Genomic DNA, 21697 nt, shown 5'->3' on the forward strand with positions numbered 1-21697 from the left:
ATAGAAATTTACTGTAGTTAGCCCACAAGAATTTGTAAAAATGTTGTTAATTTGATATAATCTTATAATCGATAATAAAAATTTACTAAATATTTGGAATAATTTTTTACATTTTTTTATTTGAAAAATTTTTTTTTGGTAGTTTTATAAATTTTTAATGGATACTAAAAAAAAAACTTAATGGATACGAGAAAAAGAAAAAAAGAAAGAAAATAAAAAAAAAGAAAGTCCGCTGGAGTTCCTTGTATGTCCGGCTGACTGTATCATTACCCAACACTTAACTTGTCCACCAAAACCAGCTCTCCAACGCTGTCACAAACTCTTCCCCTTCAGAAAAATTAAAAAAGTAAAAAAAATTTCAATTCTCTACTTCCTCTTTCCTCTTCATTTCTCTATTTTTTTCTCCGTAATGTATTCTCTGCAAATGTTATTCAATTGAACATTTGAACTCAATACTCTGCTCAAAACCGAATAATAGACAAACACCATGTCAACGAATTCCATTAATGGAGCTGCCGACCAAGAATCACTTACAGTTCCGTTACTCACATCTTCTCGATCCATCACTAACTCTACTTCTCAAGTTGCTATCGTTGGAGCCAATGTCTGCCCTATCGAAAGCCTCGACTACGAGTAATCAGTCTTCATTATTAACTTGCTTCAAAACAAACGATTTCTTTCCTTTTGTTGAGGAAAAATTTTGAATCGGTTTTGTTTGTTTCGTTTATTGCAGAGTTGCTGAGAATGATTTCTTTAAGCAGGATTGGAGGACTCGAGGAAAGATCCAGATTTTTCAATACTTGTTTATGAAGTGGTCGCTTTGTTTCTTAATCGGAATCGTTGTTAGTCTTATTGGGTTTTTTAATAATCTTGCTGTTGAGAATATTGCTGGTGTGAAGTTTGTTGTAACTTCCAATATGATGCTCCATAATAGGTATGTAATCGATCTAGCTTTAGTTTTTGTTTGGTTTCCCCGAAAATAGACAGCTGCTTTGAGGTTTTAAGCGCGAGAGGATTATGATTCGAGTAGAGAATTGAAGATTTTACTGTTTCAAATTTTGCAGGTATTGGATGGCTTTTCTAGTGTTCTCACTATCTAATTTTGCTCTTACTCTGTTCTCTTGCATCATCACGGATTTTATTGCTCCAGCTGCTGCTGGTTCTGGTATACCAGAAGTGAAAGCTTACCTGAATGGTGTGGATGCACCGGGAATTCTTTCCGTGCGAACTTTGGTTGTCAAGGTAAGTAATTTATGAATTTGTTGTATGGGATAGCGTGTTAGGCATGATGATTTCTTTCGAGTTTTGTTGATAAGTGTAGGTTTAGTAGTTGTCTATTTTTGTCATTGTCAACCTCTTGACTCTTTTTGCTGTGTTCACACTGTTATGAGGATGATAGTCTAGCCTTAGATCCGAATACTTGACATTTCTGAAAGCATTTTACATTCTTAATGGCATTGCTATAGTGGTTTATTTATTTGGTTGACAAGGTTTTATATTTATATGTCTTATGAATTTTGAAAAAGCATTCCCCCTTCTTTTTAAAAATATTTTGCTTGATCTATTCTCAATATATTTTTATTTGTGAGTTGATTGAAGAATGACATTTAATACTTTGGCCCTTGATCTTCTTGGTATTGTAATATAGTACCAAGAATGAACTTGCACTATATGATATCTCATGTGTTGTGGGCATAGATATTATGTTTGAACTGGAATAGTTTGTGCACCACAATGGGGGTTGTGCTTGCAACTCCACCCACATTTCTTCTCCATGTTCATTTGATTCATCCAATTTTATCTATTACTAAGAATAAAAATTGAGATGCATACTGTTTCTATTGGAGCAAGGAGCATGTGTTGTTCATTTATGTTAATGCTATGCTCTTCAAGAAAAGAGGTCATTTTAAAATTAAATGCTGTCTATAAGGCGTGACTGTTTTTGTTGTTTCTTCTAAGGGATATTTCTTTAGGTGTCTTCAGACAATTTTTTTTTTCCCTGTGAAATTCTCTGCAAATTGAGCATTTCACCTTGCAAACTGTTCAATTGCATAGATTTTTTACGTAACTTACAACTAATATAAGAAAAATGTGTTATCCAAATAGTATGTGAAAGTCTCAAATTTGCTCATTTTGCAGATTATTGGAAGCATTTCTGCTGTTTCATCATCACTTCTTGTTGGAAAGGCAGGGCCCATGGTGCATACTGGTGCATGTATTGCATCATTGCTGGGTCAGGGTGGATCTAGAAAATATAAATTGACATGGAAATGGCTACGCTATTTCAAAAATGACCGGGATCGCCGAGATCTTGTAACATGCGGATCAGCTGCTGGAATTGCTGCTGCCTTTCGTGCCCCAGTCGGTGGTGTGCTGTTTGCTCTTGAAGAAATGGCTTCTTGGTATCTTTGTCACACGTTTAAAACCCAATAAATTGAACATTCTTGAGTCTTGTTTTTATTGTTGATATCTTGCATTTTCATGATTGCAAGGGTCTATAAGACACCATTTTCAGCTAAATACATAGACCAACATGTATATTCTTTTTTTTTTTTTGTTATTATTTTTTTAGATTTTTCTCTAACCATTTGTTTCCAATAATCTTCACATATTCAAGAATTAAATGGCTTGTCCACTCGAGCTTCATAATATGGTTTTCTGCATTTTCCCTTTGTTTAGTTACTTGACTGAAGTTACAAGATTTTCACAGTTTACCATTTATTGCCATTAATTATCAAGTTACTCATTTGTAATGTTGATCTTCCAATCATGTACATCTCATTGACAAGTCTTGGTTTTAAATCTGAATTGGTGCATTTCATTGATTATTCTTACTTTTAATTCTAAATTATCTCCACAGAGGCACTGTTCTCTTTAATATAACTCCTTTTAGCAGATGAATCAGAGTTAGATCCCCTATGAGTTACATCCATCCAGTTCCACTGTGGAAATTGCTTGAAGACAGTTTTGTTGTTACAATGTTAAACATTAATGCTAAGATTTTGTTATCCAGGTGGAGAAGTGCCCTTTTGTGGAGAGCTTTCTTCACAACAGCCATAGTTGCAATTGTGCTTCGGGCTCTAATTGATTTATGTTTGAGTGGCAAATGTGGGCTATTTGGTACTGGAGGGCTCATAATGTTTGATGTCTATTCAGCAAATGTTACATATCACCTCATTGACGTGCCGCCTGTGCTTCTCCTTGGAGTTATAGGGGGCATATTGGGAAGTTTCTATAATTTTCTTTTAGAGAAGGTTCTTCGGATTTACAATCTAATTTATGAGTAAGCTTCCTTTTCAGTTTTTGGTATTTGCACAAAATTTGTGTTTTCAGTGTTGGAAAATATTATTTCAGAATTCATTTTCCTTCTTCCATTTTTTTCCAGGAAAGGCACAATTTACAGAATTCTTCTTACTTGTTCAATTTCTATATTCACGTCCCTTCTTCTTTTCGGATTACCATGGCTGGCATCTTGTCAAACTTGTCCATCTGATGCACCAGAAGCCTGTCCAACAATAGGCCGTTCTGGCAACTACAAGAAATTTCAATGTACTCCTGGTCACTATAATGATCTAGCTAGCCTCATTTTTAACACAAATGATGATGCTATTAGAAATCTTTTCAGCAGGGACACTGATGAGGAGTTTCAATATTCTTCAGTTCTCATATTTTTTATAACATGTTACTTTCTTAGCATCATTAGTTATGGGGTTGTTGCTCCTTCGGGTCTTTTTGTGCCAGTTATTGTGACAGGTGCATCTTATGGACGTTTTGTTGGAATGGTAGTTGGTTCAAATTCCAGTCTTAATCACGGGCTCTTTGCTGTGCTGGGTGCTGCTTCATTTCTTGGTGGATCCATGAGGATGACAGTTTCTTTATGTGTTATCATCCTAGAATTGACCAATAATCTGTTGCTACTACCCTTGATAATGTTGGTTCTTCTTGTTTCCAAGACTGTGGCGGATGCTTTTAATCATAACATTTATGATATTATCATGAAATTGAAGGGTTTTCCTTATCTAGAAACTCATTCTGAGCCTTACATGAGGCAGCTGACAGTTGCAGATGTAGTTACAGGTCCGCTTCAGCTGTTTCATGGCATTGAGAAGGTTGGTAATATAGTACATGTTCTCAAAACAACAAGGCATAATGGATTTCCTGTAATTGATGATCCTCCGCTTTCTGAATCTGAGGTTCTGCTTGGGCTAATCCTCCGTGCTCATCTTGTTGAATTGCTAAAGAAGAAAGTTTTTTCATCTACTCCAGTGTCAATAAGCGCTGATGCCTTTAGTCAATTCTCAGCTGACGACTTTGCAAAGAGGGGCTGGGGTAATGGTGACAAGATAGAGGATATAGAAATTACTGAAGAAGAGATGGAGATGTTCTTAGATTTACATCCTTTCACTAATGCTTCGCCTTATACTGTTGTGGAGACGATGTCTCTGGCCAAGGCTCGCACACTCTTTCGGGAAGTTGGTTTAAGGCACCTGCTGGTGATACCCAAGATATCTAGTGTAAGTACTTCTATCCTATCTCTCTTCTGTTTGCAGATTTGGGGCATTTGGAGGGTTATTGTTTTGATTTGATCTGCCAACATCTTGGCAGTTCTCCTCATGTTTAGTCCTCCCCCTTGATCTTGTATCTGCCTTTAGATACGAGATCTTTCCAAGTTTTGTTTTAGTATTGTTATTCAAGTTCCTATCTTTTCTGTTGCAAATTATATGCCTGTGCTGAAAATTTCAGAAAACATTGAAAAAAAAACCTGAATTGCTTCAACAGTTGTTTGATTCCCCTATTAACCATTTCTAATTTGCATGTAACTAATCAGTTCCATGCATGTGGAAATTGGTTTCTTATAATAGACAAATGGTGGATTTTTCTTTTAAATAATATCCTTTCTTGATGTTATAATTTTGTGGATTTTTCTGTTCCTTAATGTTAATGCTTCTTAATTGCAGAGGTCCCCTGTTGTAGGCATATTGACAAGGCATGACTTCATGCCAGAACATATACTGGGTTTGCACCCTTTGCACATTGGGAGCAGATGGAAAAGACTAAGAATCAGACTGCCCCATTTATTTAAAATTTTCTAAGGTATGTCTTGCATGTACTGGGTGTACACTTTCCCGATCAGGAGCAGCACAGGTGGAAAAGCATCTTGCTGTTTATTTCGCTTAAAAGCACCTAGGTGTCTCAATCAAGTATTGGAGGTTGTGCTTAAAAATGAGGTAGCAGTCCTATTTGAGCTCCAAAATACACTTTGAGCTTCCTCGAATAAAACAACCAGAAACAAAGAAGATCAGATGAGGAGTATCATGTTAAAGCATCAGACTGCTTATAAGTAACACAACGAGATGAGGTAAGTCATTGTGTCAAGAAAATTTGTTGGAACAAACTTTGCCGTACTGAAATATCTGTACTTTATTTCAAACACAAAATTTTCAAAGTTAACTATTTGTTCATATTTTTAGAAAAAGCATTTGAACCCTTTTTGAATACAGCTGCATTGCTACTATTATCACTACCATTAGATTTTTGAGTCACTTTGAGATTGAGGTTGAAATTACTTTGCTCGTGAAATCAGTATTTTAGATGCTGTTGGAAGGAAAAAAAAAAAAAACCTCGAGTTGTGTAGCTTTTGTGAAGCTTTAACACACAGGCTCTTCTCATTATTAACTCAAGCAGACTATATATGGTGTTATATAAATCTTCTCCAGTGTTTTGTTGATTGTTGGTGATTAGGTCAGCATTAATGTTGTTAATTGTGATGTTTTGCACTCAACTAGTAATGTGGAAGGTTCTGTTTCTTCATTTGGACCAGCATTGCTGGCATATTTAATTTTTCTGTTCTGTTGAATCAATGATATCTGGAGTCTGACTTACCATCATCGCTGCTCGTTGCGGGGCGATACAATTCTGAACCACCCAATTGCTAGCACCGCGAATACGACAATGCACATGCTACCAGCCTAGCACCATGACTTTTATTGAGAAAATATTACTGTTGTCTTTTTTTTTTTTTTTTTTTGAAAGAGATTACTGTTGTCTTTTAGGAAGTGACTTTTTATAGAATGTGGGATGAACTCAAATGGATGACATTATTGACACAGCTAAAAACTGTTTGGTTCTAGATTGACAGAATTAGACTGATCAATTCAATTAAATCCTGCTTTCTGCTTAATCATTCTTTTATAGTTTATAGATTCGGTCTTGAAAACTGGTATGTAATTCGCAAAGAATTATCTGGGGTGCAAATCCCAGGCAAAAAAGAGCTTACAATTTATATCAAGGTTGCATATTCTGGGCGCAGACTGAATAATATATGTATACAATGTATATGAACTTGCAAGCTTGACTTGGTAATAATAGCTCATCTTTCAACTGGGCAATAAACTCAAACTCAAGGTTGGATTGAGTCCTACTCACAAATCCCAATACTCTTTAACAGAATGGTATTAAAATGGGATTATTTTATTTAAATCATAGTTTTAATTATGGAAATTGAATTGTAAAACAAAGGGGACGAGTGGCATTAAATGGAAATATTATAAGAAAGCTACCAATACATACGATTGTTATTTACGAGAGATAAAATAAACACTTTTCTTTTTTTTTTTGCCTTTTTGAGGGTATAATATATATAATAAACACCACAAGAAAAAAAATTTTATGATCAGAAATAATTTATAAGAACATAATATTTTGAACAAAACTAAATTGAGAGAGAAAGTATATTAATGATTTATGAATTCTCTATTTCACTACTTTCATATTTTTCTCAAAAAAAAGGAAAAAGAAAAAAATGAATCATGGTTTTTTTGACATATTGTACTAAATTTATTTCTCTGATTTTATTAATATAATAAATTATCTATTTTAATTTTATTAAAAAACAAACTTTAATGTTGTGAATAGAAAACGTGAATCATGTTATAAGAAAAGGACAAAAAAAAAAAAAAAAAAACATATTGTCGGTTGGACCAAACTGTTAATCTATAAATGAATCATGGTTTTTTTGACATATTGTACTAAATTTATTTCTCTGATTTTATTAATATAATAAATTATCTATTTTAATTTTATTAAAAAACAAACTTTAATGTTGTGAATAGAAAACGTGAATCATGTTATAAGAAAAGGAAAAAAAAAAAAAAAAAACATATTGTCGGTTGGACCAAACTGTTAATCTATAACAAAAAAAATTTGAAAGTCATAATGAGCTTTAACTGAATGCACAGTTAGTTGATTGAGATAACTCCTAGCCTCAAAACGAAAACAACAGTTCACATTGCGCGTGTATATAAGAATATGGCATTTATGTTGATTTCTCAATTCCATTTAAACCACAAAAAAAAAAAAAAAAAAAAAATGAAGCTATCATTTGCTACCCTTTCTCCTTCACTTGCCTGCACTTCTATGCATTACCGTACAATCTTACCTTTGTTATGGTCTACGCCAAAAATCAATCAGAGCCGATTTAAGTTATTTGCATCCGCTTCCAACATGTTCCATGGCAACATGCTCCATGGGAAAAAAAGACGATCCGCAAATTATCATCCTACTATTTGGAATTTTCAAATTATCGATTCTTTATCAACTCCTTATACTGTAAGTAATATTATTCATTTAATATACTTTTTCAAAAAATTTTAATTATTTTGAAATTTTTGTGATGATCAAATTTAATATATAATCAATTTTTAACTGTCATTAATTAATATTTTTAATAATATAAAAAATGGAAATTTTAGAAAAAAAAAATATTTTTTTAATCCAAATCTAAAATTAACTAATTGATTGAGGGTTTTATTCAAAAAGCTTAGTTTTGTGACAAATTAACTTTTAGCTTGTCGTGTAGTATGAATTACATGCCACCCAATTGGAAGAGTTGAAGCATCAAGTAAGAACCTTATTACTTGACTCCACTAAAGAACCTTATGTCCAGTTGAAGCTAATAGACTCAATACAGAGACTAGGAGTTGCTTACCATTTTCAAGTTGAGATTAAAGAGACTTTGATGGATCTTTCTAGACTTGATCTATCTGTTTCTGGGGATCTTAACACAATTGCTTTGCACTTTCGGCTTTTACGCGAACATGGCTTTCCAGTTAGTTCAGGTATATATATATATGTGTGCACGCACGCTTGCTCATGTATTCAAATGACAAAACCGTATTATAATTAGCCCAAAGTCGCTTTTTTATGGTGTTGCAGGAGCTTTTGATAAATTCTGTTATGAAGATGGGAAATTCATGGACAATTTAAAGGAGGATGCGAAAGGGCTATTGAGCTTGTATGATGCTTCACATCTTGGAATGCTTGGTGAAGATGCTTTAGAAGAAGCCAACCACTTTAGCACTAAAAATCTAAAGTTATTACTGGGGAAACTACAAGACAACTATATGGCTGAGCAAGTTCAACAAGCACTGGATGTTCCTCTCCATTGGAGGATGTTAAGGTTAGAGGCCAGAAATTTTATCAATGTCTATGAGAAAGATGATACAAGAAATTTGTTTTTGCTAAGACTAGCTAAGTTGGATTATAATTTGGTCCAATCTGTGTATCAAGGAGAGCTAAAGGAGCTGGCAAGGTAATATATTATGTTATTTGTGTATCAAAATTAAGTTTTTAAATAAATTTTAATAGGAACTTTCCTGATAAAAAATATGTTATTTGTCTAATTATTATAGGTGGTGGAAAGACTTGGGATTTGGAGAAAAGCTAGATTTTGCAAGAGATAGATTGATGGAGAATTATTTATGGGCAATGGGAATGATCTTTGAGCCACATTTCTCCAAATCTAGAATTTCTCTCACTAAATTAGTCTGCATTTTAACTGCAGTTGATGATATGTATGATATATATGGATCGTTGGATGAGCTCCAGATATTTACAAATGCAATTAATAGGTATTTTCTTTCTCTTTTAACCTTTTGATATTACAATTAAGGGATTTCACAAGCTTATTTTTCACTCTCAAATAAGTTCATTTACATCCACAATTTAATCAATGAAAAATCGTAACTAAAAGGATATCTTTATATCTTCTCGTTGGAGTTTTGCAACTATATTAATTAAATAAATAAGTAAATAATTTTTCAATTTATTATGATACATAATAATAATAATAATAATATCATTATTATTTATAAAAAAAAAGCATAATCGTTGTTTTATTTATAAAAAAAGCACTAAATCTAATAATTAATTTCAATATATATATAATGCTCTAATCCTTGAATTCAATACAGATGGGACATTGGGGCCATTGAGGAACTTCCAGAATACATGAAGATATGCTATTTTGCAATTTATAATTTTGCAAATGAATTAGCTTATGGTGTAATGAAGGATTCAGGATCCAATATTCTACCCTACCTCAAGAAAGAGGTAATTATTAGTTAAACCATTTATATATTATGACTCAAAAGCTAATAATCTCACATTTCTCTTTACTAATACCTAATTAACTTGTAATTATTAATTACAAATAAATCATTAATCATGTGTTTGATTATGGCAGTGGACAAATCTTTGTAAATCATATTTAGTAGAAGCAAGGTGGTTTTGCAGCAACTACACTCCATCGTTGGATGAATACCTTGAAAATGCATGGATCTCTATCGGTGGCCTTGCTGCAATTGTTCACTCTTATATGTTATTAAGCTCAAAAGATTCAATGGATTGTTTGAATCATGTTTCAGAGCTTATTTACCGGTCATCCTTAATCACTCGACTTACAAATGATTTAGGAACTTCTATAGTAAGTATTTCCTTCTGTTTACAAAATATAAGTCTTTTAAAATTATTGTAGTTGACTTAAATTATAATCAAAATTCATTAATTTAATTAAATTATCCTTTAAAATATTTTAGAGATAATTATCGAATTGAGAGTAAAAACTCTTTGATATTCTCAACACGACTTGTATTTGTAGAAAACATTACTATAAAATGACTTATATTTATAGACAGAGGGCATCGAAGCACTAAATTTTCTTTTTTTTTTTTTTTTTTTTTTGATCCTCACAAAGGCGGAAAGCAAGAGAGGTGATGTAATAAAATCAATCCAATGCTATATGATAAAAGAAAATGCAAGTGAAGAAGAAGCAAAGGAGCACATAAAGGGTTTAATAAGGCATTCTTGGAAGAAATTGAATGAAGGGATTGACAATAAGTGTTCTCTTATGAACTTGTTATGTCTTAACATGGCAAGAACTTCTCAATGCATCTTTCAATATGGAGATGGCATTGGAACATCAATTGGGATTACTAGAGACCGTTTAACCTCATTGATTATTCAACCCATTTCAATATGTTGACTATTTTTAATTATTTTTATTTTGATGTTTGAGTAGAAAATATTTAAATTGAGTGTCTAAAATAATAATAAAAAAAGTTATATGGAAGTGACTCTCTTGGTTATGTTTTATTGAATTCATTTGAAAATAATTTTTTATTCAATTCAATGTAACATTATGCTATTATGCTACTATTAATTTAATGATCAAAACTCAAAAAGATGAAGTGTTGCGTATTATTTATTTTATTTTAATTAAAAAATTATAATAAAATTAATTAAGACACTTATGAAATTTAGATTTGAAATAAAACTAAAACGGAGCACATAACTCCTCCTCTAAGCTGGGTTACTATATCATAATACCCTGAATTTTATAAGTTTTTATAATTTCACTCTATTTTTTATCTTTTATGGCAATAACATCCTCAATTATAATTAAAGATCAAATTGCAAATAAAAAAATATTTTCATTATTTTTAATCATCATGTGACTCTGATAAAAATTAAAAGATAAGAAGTCGAAACAAATATCTATTAGTCTAAATAAATAATGTTGCATAGATTAAATTTTTAATTTTTAATTAAATGTACTAATTAATAATGTAATAACATAAACTTCTATTACTTACCAAAAAAAAAAAAATCCCAAGCATGCATAAAAATTAAATTAATAAAATATTATTCTTCAATTACATATTTTATTTTATATTTATCTATATTTTAAGGATGAAAAATCCTAATTATGGTAATTTTTTATTAATATATAGCGAAATTATTATCCATTTAATAAAAGATAAATTACTATAATTATGGGTTAGGAAGTTATCACACAACAACAATTTATTTAAATCTTATAATTGTTACAATTTTTTTCTCAATAAATCAATTTCATATTTTTTTTTAAAAGGTCCTTTTTTTATATGGCTCCATTTCACTCTTTAGCTTAATTTTCTTGGGTTCATTTATTCATTGGCACTGATACTTAATTAGTTCTTTTTTCTTTTTGCCATCAAAATGAAACAAAATAATTTTTAAAATAACACAAGGGCTCACTTTTTGGCTCGAGCTTCTTGTTATCAAGCTAGTTTCCAAGTATGGAATCTGTCCCTACTTGTTTGTATTCTGAATATTTTGATTTATGAAGTTATTTTCTTTCAAATATATATATATATATATATATATATATAATACCTTGTGTTTACTGCAAATCTTTTTCTCAACTCAATCTAATATAAATTAAGAGTTATATTATATTAAACTTATTCTATTATGACTTAAACAATAAAAGAGAGAGTTTGAAAAAAATTTGTCATTTTGTAGCATGAAAAAGCAAAACTGCCATTGGTAAAACAGAGTATCCTGTTGCCAAATGGTGAAACTCTGAAAAAGCAAAACTGCCATTGGTAAAACAGAGAAGCGTCGGGGGTCTCTGCACAGGACTGTAAATCTCTGCTTCAAATCAAAAAAAAGGACACAGTATCAATATCAACAGAAACAAATAAGAAAATATAATCTATTAAATATTTCTATAAAAACCTCATGCTAACACAGTTCTCCTCTTACACTCAATCAGCTTAGTTTTTTCTTTTTTCTTTGTTGTCTCCTCTCCTCTCCTCTCTGAGTTTGAAAATAAATGGATCCAGAAATTGGAGTTGGTGAGATAATAAGAATGTTCTGTGGTATTATTGGGCTATTTCTCAGTTCCGCCGCATATATTGCTTACTTGGTTTCCAACATTCGTGACAACCATGTCAATTTCTTCAACGTGGTTACTCATGTGGCTGTTTCCTCTTTGTTTATTTTACAAGCTCTCATTTATTTAAGACATACTCATCTTCTCGATTTTATTATAAAAAAACAAGGATGGAAAGGCAAAACATGTTTTTATGCGATTGTAGGCTTTGTTAATTTTCTGTTTTGTTTTTATACACAACCTGGTCCGCATGCAGTCCTCATTTTGGCATTGATGTCCTTTTCTTCTTTCTTGTTTTTCTTGACATTTCGTACTGAAACTAATATTGGCTTTACAGAGATGTTTCTCAGTTTGCTAATAACCCATTCATTTCTCGCTTTTAAGTCTCTAGTTAACAAAGTCAAGTTTTGCCCTTTCATTAAAACTCCCTTAGAAAACAAAATTACGAAGCAAAACTTGACTTTGTTTTTGGGTGGGATTTTGCTTCGTAATTTTGTTTTCTAAGGGAGTTTTAATGAAAGGGCAAAACTTGACTTTGTTAACTAGAGACTTAAAAGTGAGAAATGAATGGGTTATTAGCAAACTGAGAAACATCTCTGTAAAGCCAATATTAGTTTCAGCACGAAATGTCAAGAAAAACAAGAAAGAAGAAAAGGACATCAATGCCAAAATAAGGACTGCATGCGGACCAGATTCTGTATAAAAACAAAACAGAAAATTAACAAGGCCTACAATCGCATAAAAACATGTTTTGCCTTTCCATCCTTGTTTTTTTATAATAAAATCGAGAAGATGAGTATGTCTTAAATAAATGAGAGCTTGTAAAATAAATAAAGAGGTAACAGCCACATAAGTAACCACATTGAAGAAATTGACATGGTGTCACGAATGTTGGAAACCAAGTAAGCAATATATGCCGCGGAACTAAGAAATAGCCCAATAATACCACAGAACATTCTTATTATCTCACCAACTCCAATTTCTGGATCCATTTATTTTCAAACTCAGAGAGGAGACAACAAAGAAAAAAGAAAAAAGAAAAAACTAAGCTGATTGATTGTGTAAGAGAAGAACCGTGTTAGCACGAGGTTTTTATAGAAATATTTAATAGATTGTATTTTCTTATTTGTTTCTGTTAATATTGATACTGTGTCCTTTTTTTTGATTTGAAGCAGAGATTTACAGTCCTGTGGAGCGGACTGGACAAAGACTAACGACGCCTCCCTTTAACGTTTGTGGAGTGGTTTGTACAGAGACCAACGACGCCTCCCTTTAACGTTTGTGGAGTGGTCTGTACAGAGACCAAAGACGCCGCCCTTTAACGTTTGTGGATTGGACTGTACAGAGACCAACAACAGAATGTTTTGTTGATGGAGATCACTGAACTATTACTGGTTCTAAAACTAAACTAGACACTGTGAGATGCATACTGTTTCTGTTGGAGCAAGGAGCATGTGTTGTTCATTTATGTTAATGTTATGCACTTCAAGAAAAGAAGTCATTTTGAAATTAAATGCTGTCTGTGTATAAGGCGTGACTGTTTGTGTTGTTTCTTCTAAGGGATATTTCTTTAGGTGTCATCAGACAAATTCTCTGCAAATTGAGCATTTCATCTTGCGAAGTGTTCAATTGCATAGATTTTCTACGTAACTTACAACTAATATAAGTATAAGAAAAATGTTTTATCCAAATAGTATGTGAAAGTCTCAAATTTTCAGCGAAAAATACATATTCTTCTTTTTGTTAGATTTTTCTTTAACCATTTGTTTCCATTAATCTTCACATATTCAAGAATTAAAGTGCTTGTCCACTCGAGCTTCATAATATGGTTTTCTTCTGAAGTTACTCGTTTGTAATGTTGATCTTCCAATCATGTACATCTTATTGACAAGTCTTGGTTTTTAAATCTGAATTGGTGCATTTCATTGCATATCCTTACTCTTATGATAGACAAATGGTCTGACTCTTAGAGCTCACTACCTACTAAATTACGAGAAAAACAATAAATTGGATCTTTTGATTTATACTCAAATTAACATACGATAATTTTTATTTTTAAAAACTAATTATAAGGTCTCTAACTTCTAATTCCGTTAAAATATTAATCCTTCTGTAAAAAATATCTTATTTTAACTATCAATTGACCAAGAAATTAGCCTATAAATTACAGTCAAACTAAATATAAAGTCCCTAATTTATGATTTAAAATTTTGGTCATTCTCATATAATTTCCATTAATCTTTGGAAAGCGATCGATTTGGAGCTCAAATCACACTCTATTTTAATAAAAGGAATAAAGAAGTGAAGGAAAGAGAACTCTTTAACGAAAGCGTGGACATAATTGCAATTTTAGTGTATGAAATTTTCTATTTTGATGAATGGAAAAAGTTAAAATTTTCTATTTCTTAAATATCAATCAACAAGAGGTTATGGCTAAAATAAATATGGAATGTAGACTATTTACAAAAATAATATAATAAGATAACTTCTGGTGAAAAATTCTGAAGAGAATTTAAGAGAGAAGAAAATGTTTCAAATGTAATTTTCTTCTATGCGTCTAATACATATTGAATTTCTTGCAAGTACAATTAGATTTAATTATAATGTGATTTATTAATTTATCCTTTTGTAATTTCGTCCAACCTGTGCAGCGACAAGGACAACAGCTCCCACGAAAGCAAGTGAACAGTACCATTTCAAACTCTTATATGAACAAGTAGGACCCAACCGTTCCACATAGATTTCCAACTGTCCACGAATGTAAAATACACTCAATTATTAAAAAATTAAAAATTTATTCACCAAATTGGTAATTTTTTCCCATAAAGTTCATGCACAAAAATTACAATTACCCCTGAAAGCGCGTGAAGAAATAGAATATTTTTAACAAGAAGAACAGTACTACTGGATGTGGGCTGAAGAAGCAAAACCCAAAAAGAAAAGATGAAGAGTGAGAGGATAGATTGGTAATTTGAGGGGGACCTTTCTATATGTTGTAGCTTCTATAAATTTACATACAAACTATCCTATCCAAGAGCCTAGTAATTTTTTTTCTACAATTTGATATTTTATTTTGTTACTTTAATGTATTTGTCATTTTTAAGTATTCCTTTATTATACTATACTAAACACAATATATGCAAAATTCAAATTTATTAAAACATAAATTCATATAATTAATAAACAATTAAAAAAACCAAGTACGAGCTTTAAAAAAGTATAGCATTAACTCATTATCTACATCTATTTATTTTCAAAAACATAAATTTGAATAAGTAAAATTTAATAATTTTAAATGGCTTAATTATCTATATATATTAAAATTACAATTCAATATTAAAGTTAAGTATTATTTATATATTTTAAAGAGAAAAATCTTTAAGTCATGGTTATTTTAGGGTTTTATATATATATATATAGAGAGAAAAAAATACTGAAATTTTCAATAATGCATTTAATGAAATTTTATTAATTGATTGGACATAATATATTAAGATTATTTTTTAAGTAAATACATATAACTTAGTTAAACATTTTAAAATTTTTAGTTTTTATCTTTTTTTTTTAAAACTTTATTTTTTAATAAATATATATATGATAATGAGGCATTTGAAAAAATTTTTTTAATTTATTTTTTAAATATTTGATTTTGAAAATTTAAAAATTTTTATTTAATAAAAAAGTTTTTTACAATATTCTTTTTTTTTCTTTGTGCTTGTATAATTTGAGTAGATATATTTTTTAAAAAATAATTTTTAAATTTCATAGTTTTTAAGTTTGGATATAATTTATTAAAATTAATAAATCATAAGTTCAAAATTAAATATTACTATTTGATTGGTTTGAAATACTCTAAAAACAATTCTTTTTACTGGAGTATCTGGTGGTAAAATAGTTCTATTTCTTATATTACTACAGTGATTAAGAGAATATCTTAAAGAGAACCGAAATCGGTGGATTTAATAAAAATAGTACAACGATATCATTTATTGTTTAATATATTCATAGTCCAAATTCTACTAAAAGAGATAGAATTTCATAAAAGTTAATTTCAATTTGTTGGATATATTTTTATGAAATCAAAATATGAAATTCAGATTAAATAAAATAATAAATTGAAAAACCTTTCTTAGACTAATAAAATTAGTCTATACCTCACATATAGACCAAACTAATGAAATTAAAAATTTTTTAAAAAGTGTTCACACTTTTCTTTATTTTTTAATTTAAAAGAAAGAAAGCTATTAATATTGTAAAATTTTTAATTTTATTAATTTGGTCCATGGATTTCCATGGAAACGAAAAAAAAAAAAGGAGTTTGTTTACAAAGGATTGAAAAGAAATTTTATAAAATAGCACAAGAGAGTTATAAAGAGAGGCTTTTGCACTCTTTCCGATTTCGTGTCTGGTTAAGATGAGTAATTCCCCATCTACTCTTTCTTCCATTAATGGGTCCACCACACTTTCTTCTACTTCTTCTTCCCCTCTTCTTCTTTCTTTCTCTCCTTCAATCTCCTTTCCTCTTCTTCTACTTTCTTCCACTCTTCTTCTTCTTCTCTGTAAGCTTCATGGGTAACATTCATAAAAAACATTAGACACGTGCATCCAACGAGAATTACCCATGACTCTGGTTTATGAGACAGAGCAGCATGTGTTATTGTTAAACGCAGAAATATTTCAGTGAGACAAAAATCAGTGAAGGGAATGAATGATAATGAATAAAAATAGGAAGAAAGAGACAAGCAAATCAAAATAAAGGAAGTGTTAGCATTTAGTTCTGTATAAGAAAAAACACTATAATTCAAAACAGCAGCGAAGACATTAACCCCAATTTTACACAAACAATTATTTTTTCTTATAAGCCAGCCATGGTAACGTTTGGCTTTATGAACAAAAAAATATTGGGTAACCAGAAAGTGGACAACCAACAGAAGTATAATGAAGCCACATAGGTAGGATTGATTTTCAAACATGGTTTGACCTCTTGGGGTATCACAGAAAGCCAAAAATCCTATTAAATTGGTAGTTAAGCCAGAAATACCACAAACAAAATTGAAATCCTTAATTTCTTCTTTCTTTTTCATGAACCCAGACATCAAAATAAAAGAGCTGATGAAAGAGGTAGCTAGGAGTTGGAGCAACTACAAATATTGTAAGTATCAGAGTTTCAGAAAACATTGGAGATGGAGCTGAACCCAACTCTGATCTTTTATATGAGTAAAAGAAGGTGTACGAAGAAAGCGGCTGCAAATAACCAAGGATCAAAACGAAACACTGCACATCTATATCTATATTTTTCAAAGTTTAAAAACTTAATATTTATCTTTATCTATATCTCTATCTTTGATTTCTTTTTTTTTTCTTCCTATTATATATATATATATATATATATTAAAATTTAAAATTTAATATCTTGTTAATGATAATTGTCTATTTATTGTTGTTTGTTTTCTTCCGATTTGCTTGCCCTTTGATTTTATTAGCAAATTTTCATTTTTCTTTTTAATTATAGCTGCACAAATCTTTGTAAATCATATTCATATAGAAGCATCTAAATGCATCTTTGGATGAATACCTCGAAGATGCATGGATTGCCGTAGGTGGCCTTGCCGCCATTGTTCACGATATTATATGTTATCAAGCTCCAAAGATTTATTGGATTGCTTAATTGAAACATGTTTCTAAGCTATCATTTCCTACTCATCCTTAATCACTCTTGGAAACCATATTAACCGATATACTCAATAATTATGATTCACTTAAAAAAAATTAAAAAATAAAATTTTGAAAAATATTTCTAATAGTCCAAATAAATAATGTTGCACAGATTTAATCTAAACTTTTTAAATAAATGTACTAATTAATAATTTAATAACATATACTTCCATTACTTACTAAAAAACTATCCACAAGCATGCATAAAAATTAAATTAATAAAATAATTTTCTTCAATTTTGTTTTATATTATAATACTCCAAAAGAGTTAATGCAATGCAAGATTGAGAGACATCACGTATAATACTCCAAACCTAAAAGTTTGTAAGCTTTTGCCTATACATTTATGGATCAGTAACTACATAAAAAGTTAGTAAAAAAAACAAGATCAATCGCAGATTCCATGTATGTTTTTCAGATTAATAAGCAGTGAACCAGATAAAATGGCCAAATTATCAAAATAATTTTTGGTCTGAACCTTAAAATGGAGTTTTTTACAAAGAGACTGAAAGGAAAATGTTTCATAAAGAGCGATATATGAGGAGAGGTATTTGCTGTTAGCCACTCTTAGCACTCTTTAGATAGTCTGCCCTTATTGCCCACAGTTGTTCTCCTACTGTTTTCGTGTCCGGTCGATCTGCTCGAATCGGTGCAGCACACTGAATTGCTAAAGCAAACATTTTCATGAGTACTTCCCCATCTACTCTTTCTTCCATTAATGGATCCACCACATCCACCACACTTCCTTCATTGTACTTTCTAAAGGCCTGAAAGAAATTTAAGATCATAGTATATGATGTTTTTAGTGCTTGAAAGCGAAATAACATGCCATACATTGGATTTATGACGGATTAATGAATGATGCTAATACATACTCGGTTACCCCTCTTCAAAATCAGCTTTGAATTTTATGAAAATAAAACAAATCCAAAAAATTTACTTTAACTTATTAAAGGATTGAGAGTTAACTATGAAGACTCATCCATTCAATACAAACATCGCTCCTCATATTCCATGATGGTGGAAGATAGTGAGACAATTAATGGTGGGATGAGAAAGTTGCAATAACACGTTGCTTACATCATATTCCATAATAAGCATTTAGCTATCTCAACAGTATGGACAGAAGTAGAGTTTTTCAACGTATGGTTTATGTTGTATTTCCACAAATTCAGATGTTTGGTGAGATTGCAAGGCCTGAAAGTAAATTCAGGTCAGTCATATGTTTGAAGGTGATAACTAACAGTTGTCTTTTGAAATTATTTTTCAGTGGAGAATAAAATTGGTAATCAATTGAGGGCCACCTTCATGACATTGCATTAGAGAAATGTAGAGAACATTGACACTGTTGACCAATGAAATTAAGATAGGTGAAACAACTTTCTGGCACTTTCTCTGAAAAGGACACTTTTCTAAACTGGGAAAAAAATCTAATGAGATAAACTTGCTTCTATATTATTATGTGTCGAACACCCATAAGGCGGTAGAGTTGAGATTACTGAAATAAAATGAAAGCAGCTGTGACTCTAAATACTTGCAATTTAAACCATCTATAGTTGGTGCTGGAAGCAATTGTTGATTAATGCACTATAAAATGCTACTAGCACAAATTGTAATACGTGCAAGAATTACAGTTCCCTAACTCATGCTTATAAACTTTCTCGGATTGGTTATTTGGATTCAATAAATTTCCTACTTTATGGAATTTCAAGAACAATAAGAAAATGAATAATGTCTAACCTGCATATGTATGGAGATAAGTTAGTGCATGAGCAACATCAATAGATATTTCAAGCCTTTGGTTAAAGTCCAGAATTTTTCCACGCTGACCTGCAAAGAGTTACACAAAACCATTAGTAAAGGTTATCATCAAGATTGAAAAATTTCATGTGATCTACATATGACATAAGCTTACCATCCAAATGTTCTCTAAGAGTACCATTAGGTACAAATTCTGTAATAATAAGGCGCTCATTTCCTTTATCAACATAACCAAGTAACTTCACCAGATTCCGGTGATCAATTTTTGCCAGAAGTTCAACTTCACTGCTGAATTCAGTTCGCAAGCTCTCATAGTGTTCCTATATAATGTTTTCTTATCAACCAATAGAAAATGCTTAAGAGAATAATGTGGCTAATTTGCAGAGCCAATGCTAAGAAAGACAATATGAAAGCCACTCCAACATTCAAAACAATAACTTTAACACAAAAACAAAATGGAGAAATTGAAAAATATAGACCATACAGAAAACCTAGCATGGTACTTATAATGTGAAGCGAACAAAATCCTTATCACCTTCTATTATTGCTGCAAGTAAGGAGCTCTTTGGTGGCTCCTAGCTGCATGTGCATGCAATTCAGTAGTTCTAATGCATTATCATTATCACTTAGAAATAATGGAGTGCACATTTCTCCAAGTCTAGCATCAGGTATGACAAGCTATTTTAACTAAGTTCAAAAGAGGAATTACTGTGTACCTTCTTTGCTCGTTTTATAGCAACCACCTGCCCATCTTCTAACTGGGCCCTGTAGACAGTTCCAAAGCCCCCTTCTCCTATCCGAAGTGCAGCTGAAAAATTATGTGTGGCTCTTGCAACCTGGCTCATATTGAGATGAATTGATCCCAATCTACTAAGTTTTGGAGACATTGAAAATCTGGAAGGACTAGGTGGCACGCGAAATGGACTGGGTGGAACTTTTTCAGAAGCAGTATTTGCATCAAAAGAGGAAATCGAATCCACTGCAACAATGCAATTAAGGAAAATATTCAATTTTGAAATAGGTCTAATCAACAATTTCAAATAAATCATCAGCAATGGCCATTATATATAGGCCAACTTTAACATTATATATATACACACACCAACTTTAACATCTGTAACAAGCCTTGCACTAATTCGCATCTAAAATATAATAGGAGCATAATTGAAGGGCACTGAAAGCAAGTAATACAGATGGAATTGATGAAAGTTATATGCAGAGTTGCTGAAAAATAATTGGCTTATAAAAGCAGTGCAAGGGTAGATTTGAACTGTCCCTTGACCTTCTTTTCCAAAACTTTTCTTCCACGCTTCAGGGTTAAGTCAGCTACCAAAACAGTAACAGTTAATTAGAAATTCACCTTGAGTACTGAATGCACAGAATTGCAAGTTTATAAAAAGTGGCTTCATAAATTTCTCAAGTAGAAAACCAAACCTAGAATCTGGTATCAGCGCATACCTAATGAAAGGTCCAAACCACAATAGCCACTGCTGCGATATTCCTCAAAGATGCAACCATTTGCATAGTGGAAGTGGAGAGCATTACAAAATGAATCTTTGTCTACAAGACTTCCATTAATATAAAACAATTCACGACCATGAAATTTTGAATAGACCAGGTGGTCAGTACGACAAACCTTTAATTGTATGTCAAATCCAGCAGCAAGTATACTTGAAATTTGCACCAATAACAACAAAGCCAATGCTGGAACTGCCATTCTCAATGATGTAATATGCTCCATTTCCATCTTTGAGTATTTAAATATAAAGAAAACATCACTATATTCTGCAAATCCCAACGAAGCTTATATAAAACTGAAGAGAAAATACATAACGGCAACCTTGGAAACCTTAGAGATTCAACCAATGTAGTTCACATCCAGTGCACTGCAAATCCCTAACTTATGATTTATCGTTAACATTTTGGTCATTCTCTTATAATTTCCGTTAATCTTTGGAAAGTGATGGATTTGGAGCTCAAATCGCACTCTATTTTAATAAAAGGAATAAAGAAGTGAAGGAAAGAGAACTCTTTAATGAAAGCGTGGACATAATTGCAATTTTAGTGTATGAAATTTACAAAATTTTCTATTTTGATGAATGGAAAAAGTTAAAATTTTCTATTTCTTAAATCTAAATCAACAAGAGGTTATGGCTAAAATAAATATGGAATGTCAGACTATTTACAAAAATAATATAATAAGATAACTTCTGGTGAAAAATTCTG

The 21697-nt window shown here is 31.2% G+C and overlaps 3 protein-coding genes across 3 annotated transcripts; 2 read left to right on the plus strand and 1 right to left on the minus strand.

The window, feature by feature from the left end:
• The first annotated feature begins 263 nt into the window (after positions 1-263).
• LOC105641274 (Voltage-gated chloride channel family protein) lies at positions 264-5498 on the plus strand. The gene is made up of 7 exons (XM_012225784.4): positions 264-633; positions 734-934; positions 1065-1242; positions 2140-2402; positions 3014-3283; positions 3386-4514; positions 4959-5498. Exons 1-7 carry the CDS (start codon positions 488-490, stop codon positions 5091-5093), a joined length of 2322 nt encoding a protein of 773 aa, XP_012081174.1. The 5' UTR covers positions 264-487; the 3' UTR covers positions 5094-5498.
• A 1828-nt stretch (positions 5499-7326) lies between these two features.
• LOC105641275 (putative terpene synthase 9) lies at positions 7327-10408 on the plus strand. Its single transcript, XM_012225786.4, has 7 exons — positions 7327-7608; positions 7859-8117; positions 8215-8590; positions 8691-8909; positions 9252-9390; positions 9524-9763; positions 10034-10408. The coding sequence occupies exons 1-7, from the start codon at positions 7369-7371 to the stop codon at positions 10319-10321; spliced, it is 1761 nt and encodes a 586-aa protein (XP_012081176.1). The 5' UTR covers positions 7327-7368; the 3' UTR covers positions 10322-10408.
• A 7931-nt stretch (positions 10409-18339) lies between these two features.
• LOC149494104 (calmodulin-binding receptor-like cytoplasmic kinase 3) lies at positions 18340-21385 on the minus strand. Its single transcript, XM_089724672.1, has 5 exons — positions 20930-21385; positions 20188-20450; positions 19626-19791; positions 19451-19540; positions 18340-18477 (listed from the first exon to the last, which is right to left on the minus strand). Exons 1-5 carry the CDS (start codon positions 21216-21218, stop codon positions 18470-18472), a joined length of 816 nt encoding a protein of 271 aa, XP_089580798.1. The 5' UTR covers positions 21219-21385; the 3' UTR covers positions 18340-18469.
• Positions 21386-21697: the final 312 nt, after the last annotated feature.

The sequence above is a fragment of the Jatropha curcas genome, chromosome 8 (genome assembly GCF_041381405.1).
Source record: "Jatropha curcas cultivar XTBG-Jc1 chromosome 8, XTBG_Jcur_1.0, whole genome shotgun sequence".
Classification (NCBI taxonomy): domain Eukaryota; kingdom Viridiplantae; phylum Streptophyta; class Magnoliopsida; order Malpighiales; family Euphorbiaceae; genus Jatropha; species Jatropha curcas.

Bases quoted from the DNA above. Each gene is read 5' to 3' on its own strand.
- LOC105641274 (XM_012225784.4), top strand. From the start codon at position 488: ATGTCAACGAATTCCATTAATGGAGCTGCCGACCAAGAATCACTTACA. The intron at 1,243-2,139 runs GTAAGTAATTTA...CTCATTTTGCAG, and splicing joins TGCGAACTTTGGTTGTCAAG to ATTATTGGAAGCATTTCTGC. The intron at 4,515-4,958 runs GTAAGTACTTCT...TCTTAATTGCAG, and splicing joins TGATACCCAAGATATCTAGT to AGGTCCCCTGTTGTAGGCAT.
- LOC105641275 (XM_012225786.4), top strand. From the start codon at position 7,369: ATGAAGCTATCATTTGCTACCCTTTCTCCTTCACTTGCCTGCACTTCT. The intron at 7,609-7,858 runs GTAAGTAATATT...CTTGTCGTGTAG, and splicing joins CTTTATCAACTCCTTATACT to TATGAATTACATGCCACCCA. The intron at 8,591-8,690 runs GTAATATATTAT...TAATTATTATAG, and splicing joins GAGCTAAAGGAGCTGGCAAG to GTGGTGGAAAGACTTGGGAT.
- LOC149494104 (XM_089724672.1), bottom strand. From the start codon at position 21,218: ATGGAAATGGAGCATATTACATCATTGAGAATGGCAGTTCCAGCATTG. The intron at 20,451-20,929 runs GTATGCGCTGAT...GCATTGTTGCAG, and splicing joins TGGTTTGGACCTTTCATTAG to TGGATTCGATTTCCTCTTTT. The intron at 19,792-20,187 runs GTACACAGTAAT...AACATTATATAG, and splicing joins CTATAAAACGAGCAAAGAAG to GAACACTATGAGAGCTTGCG.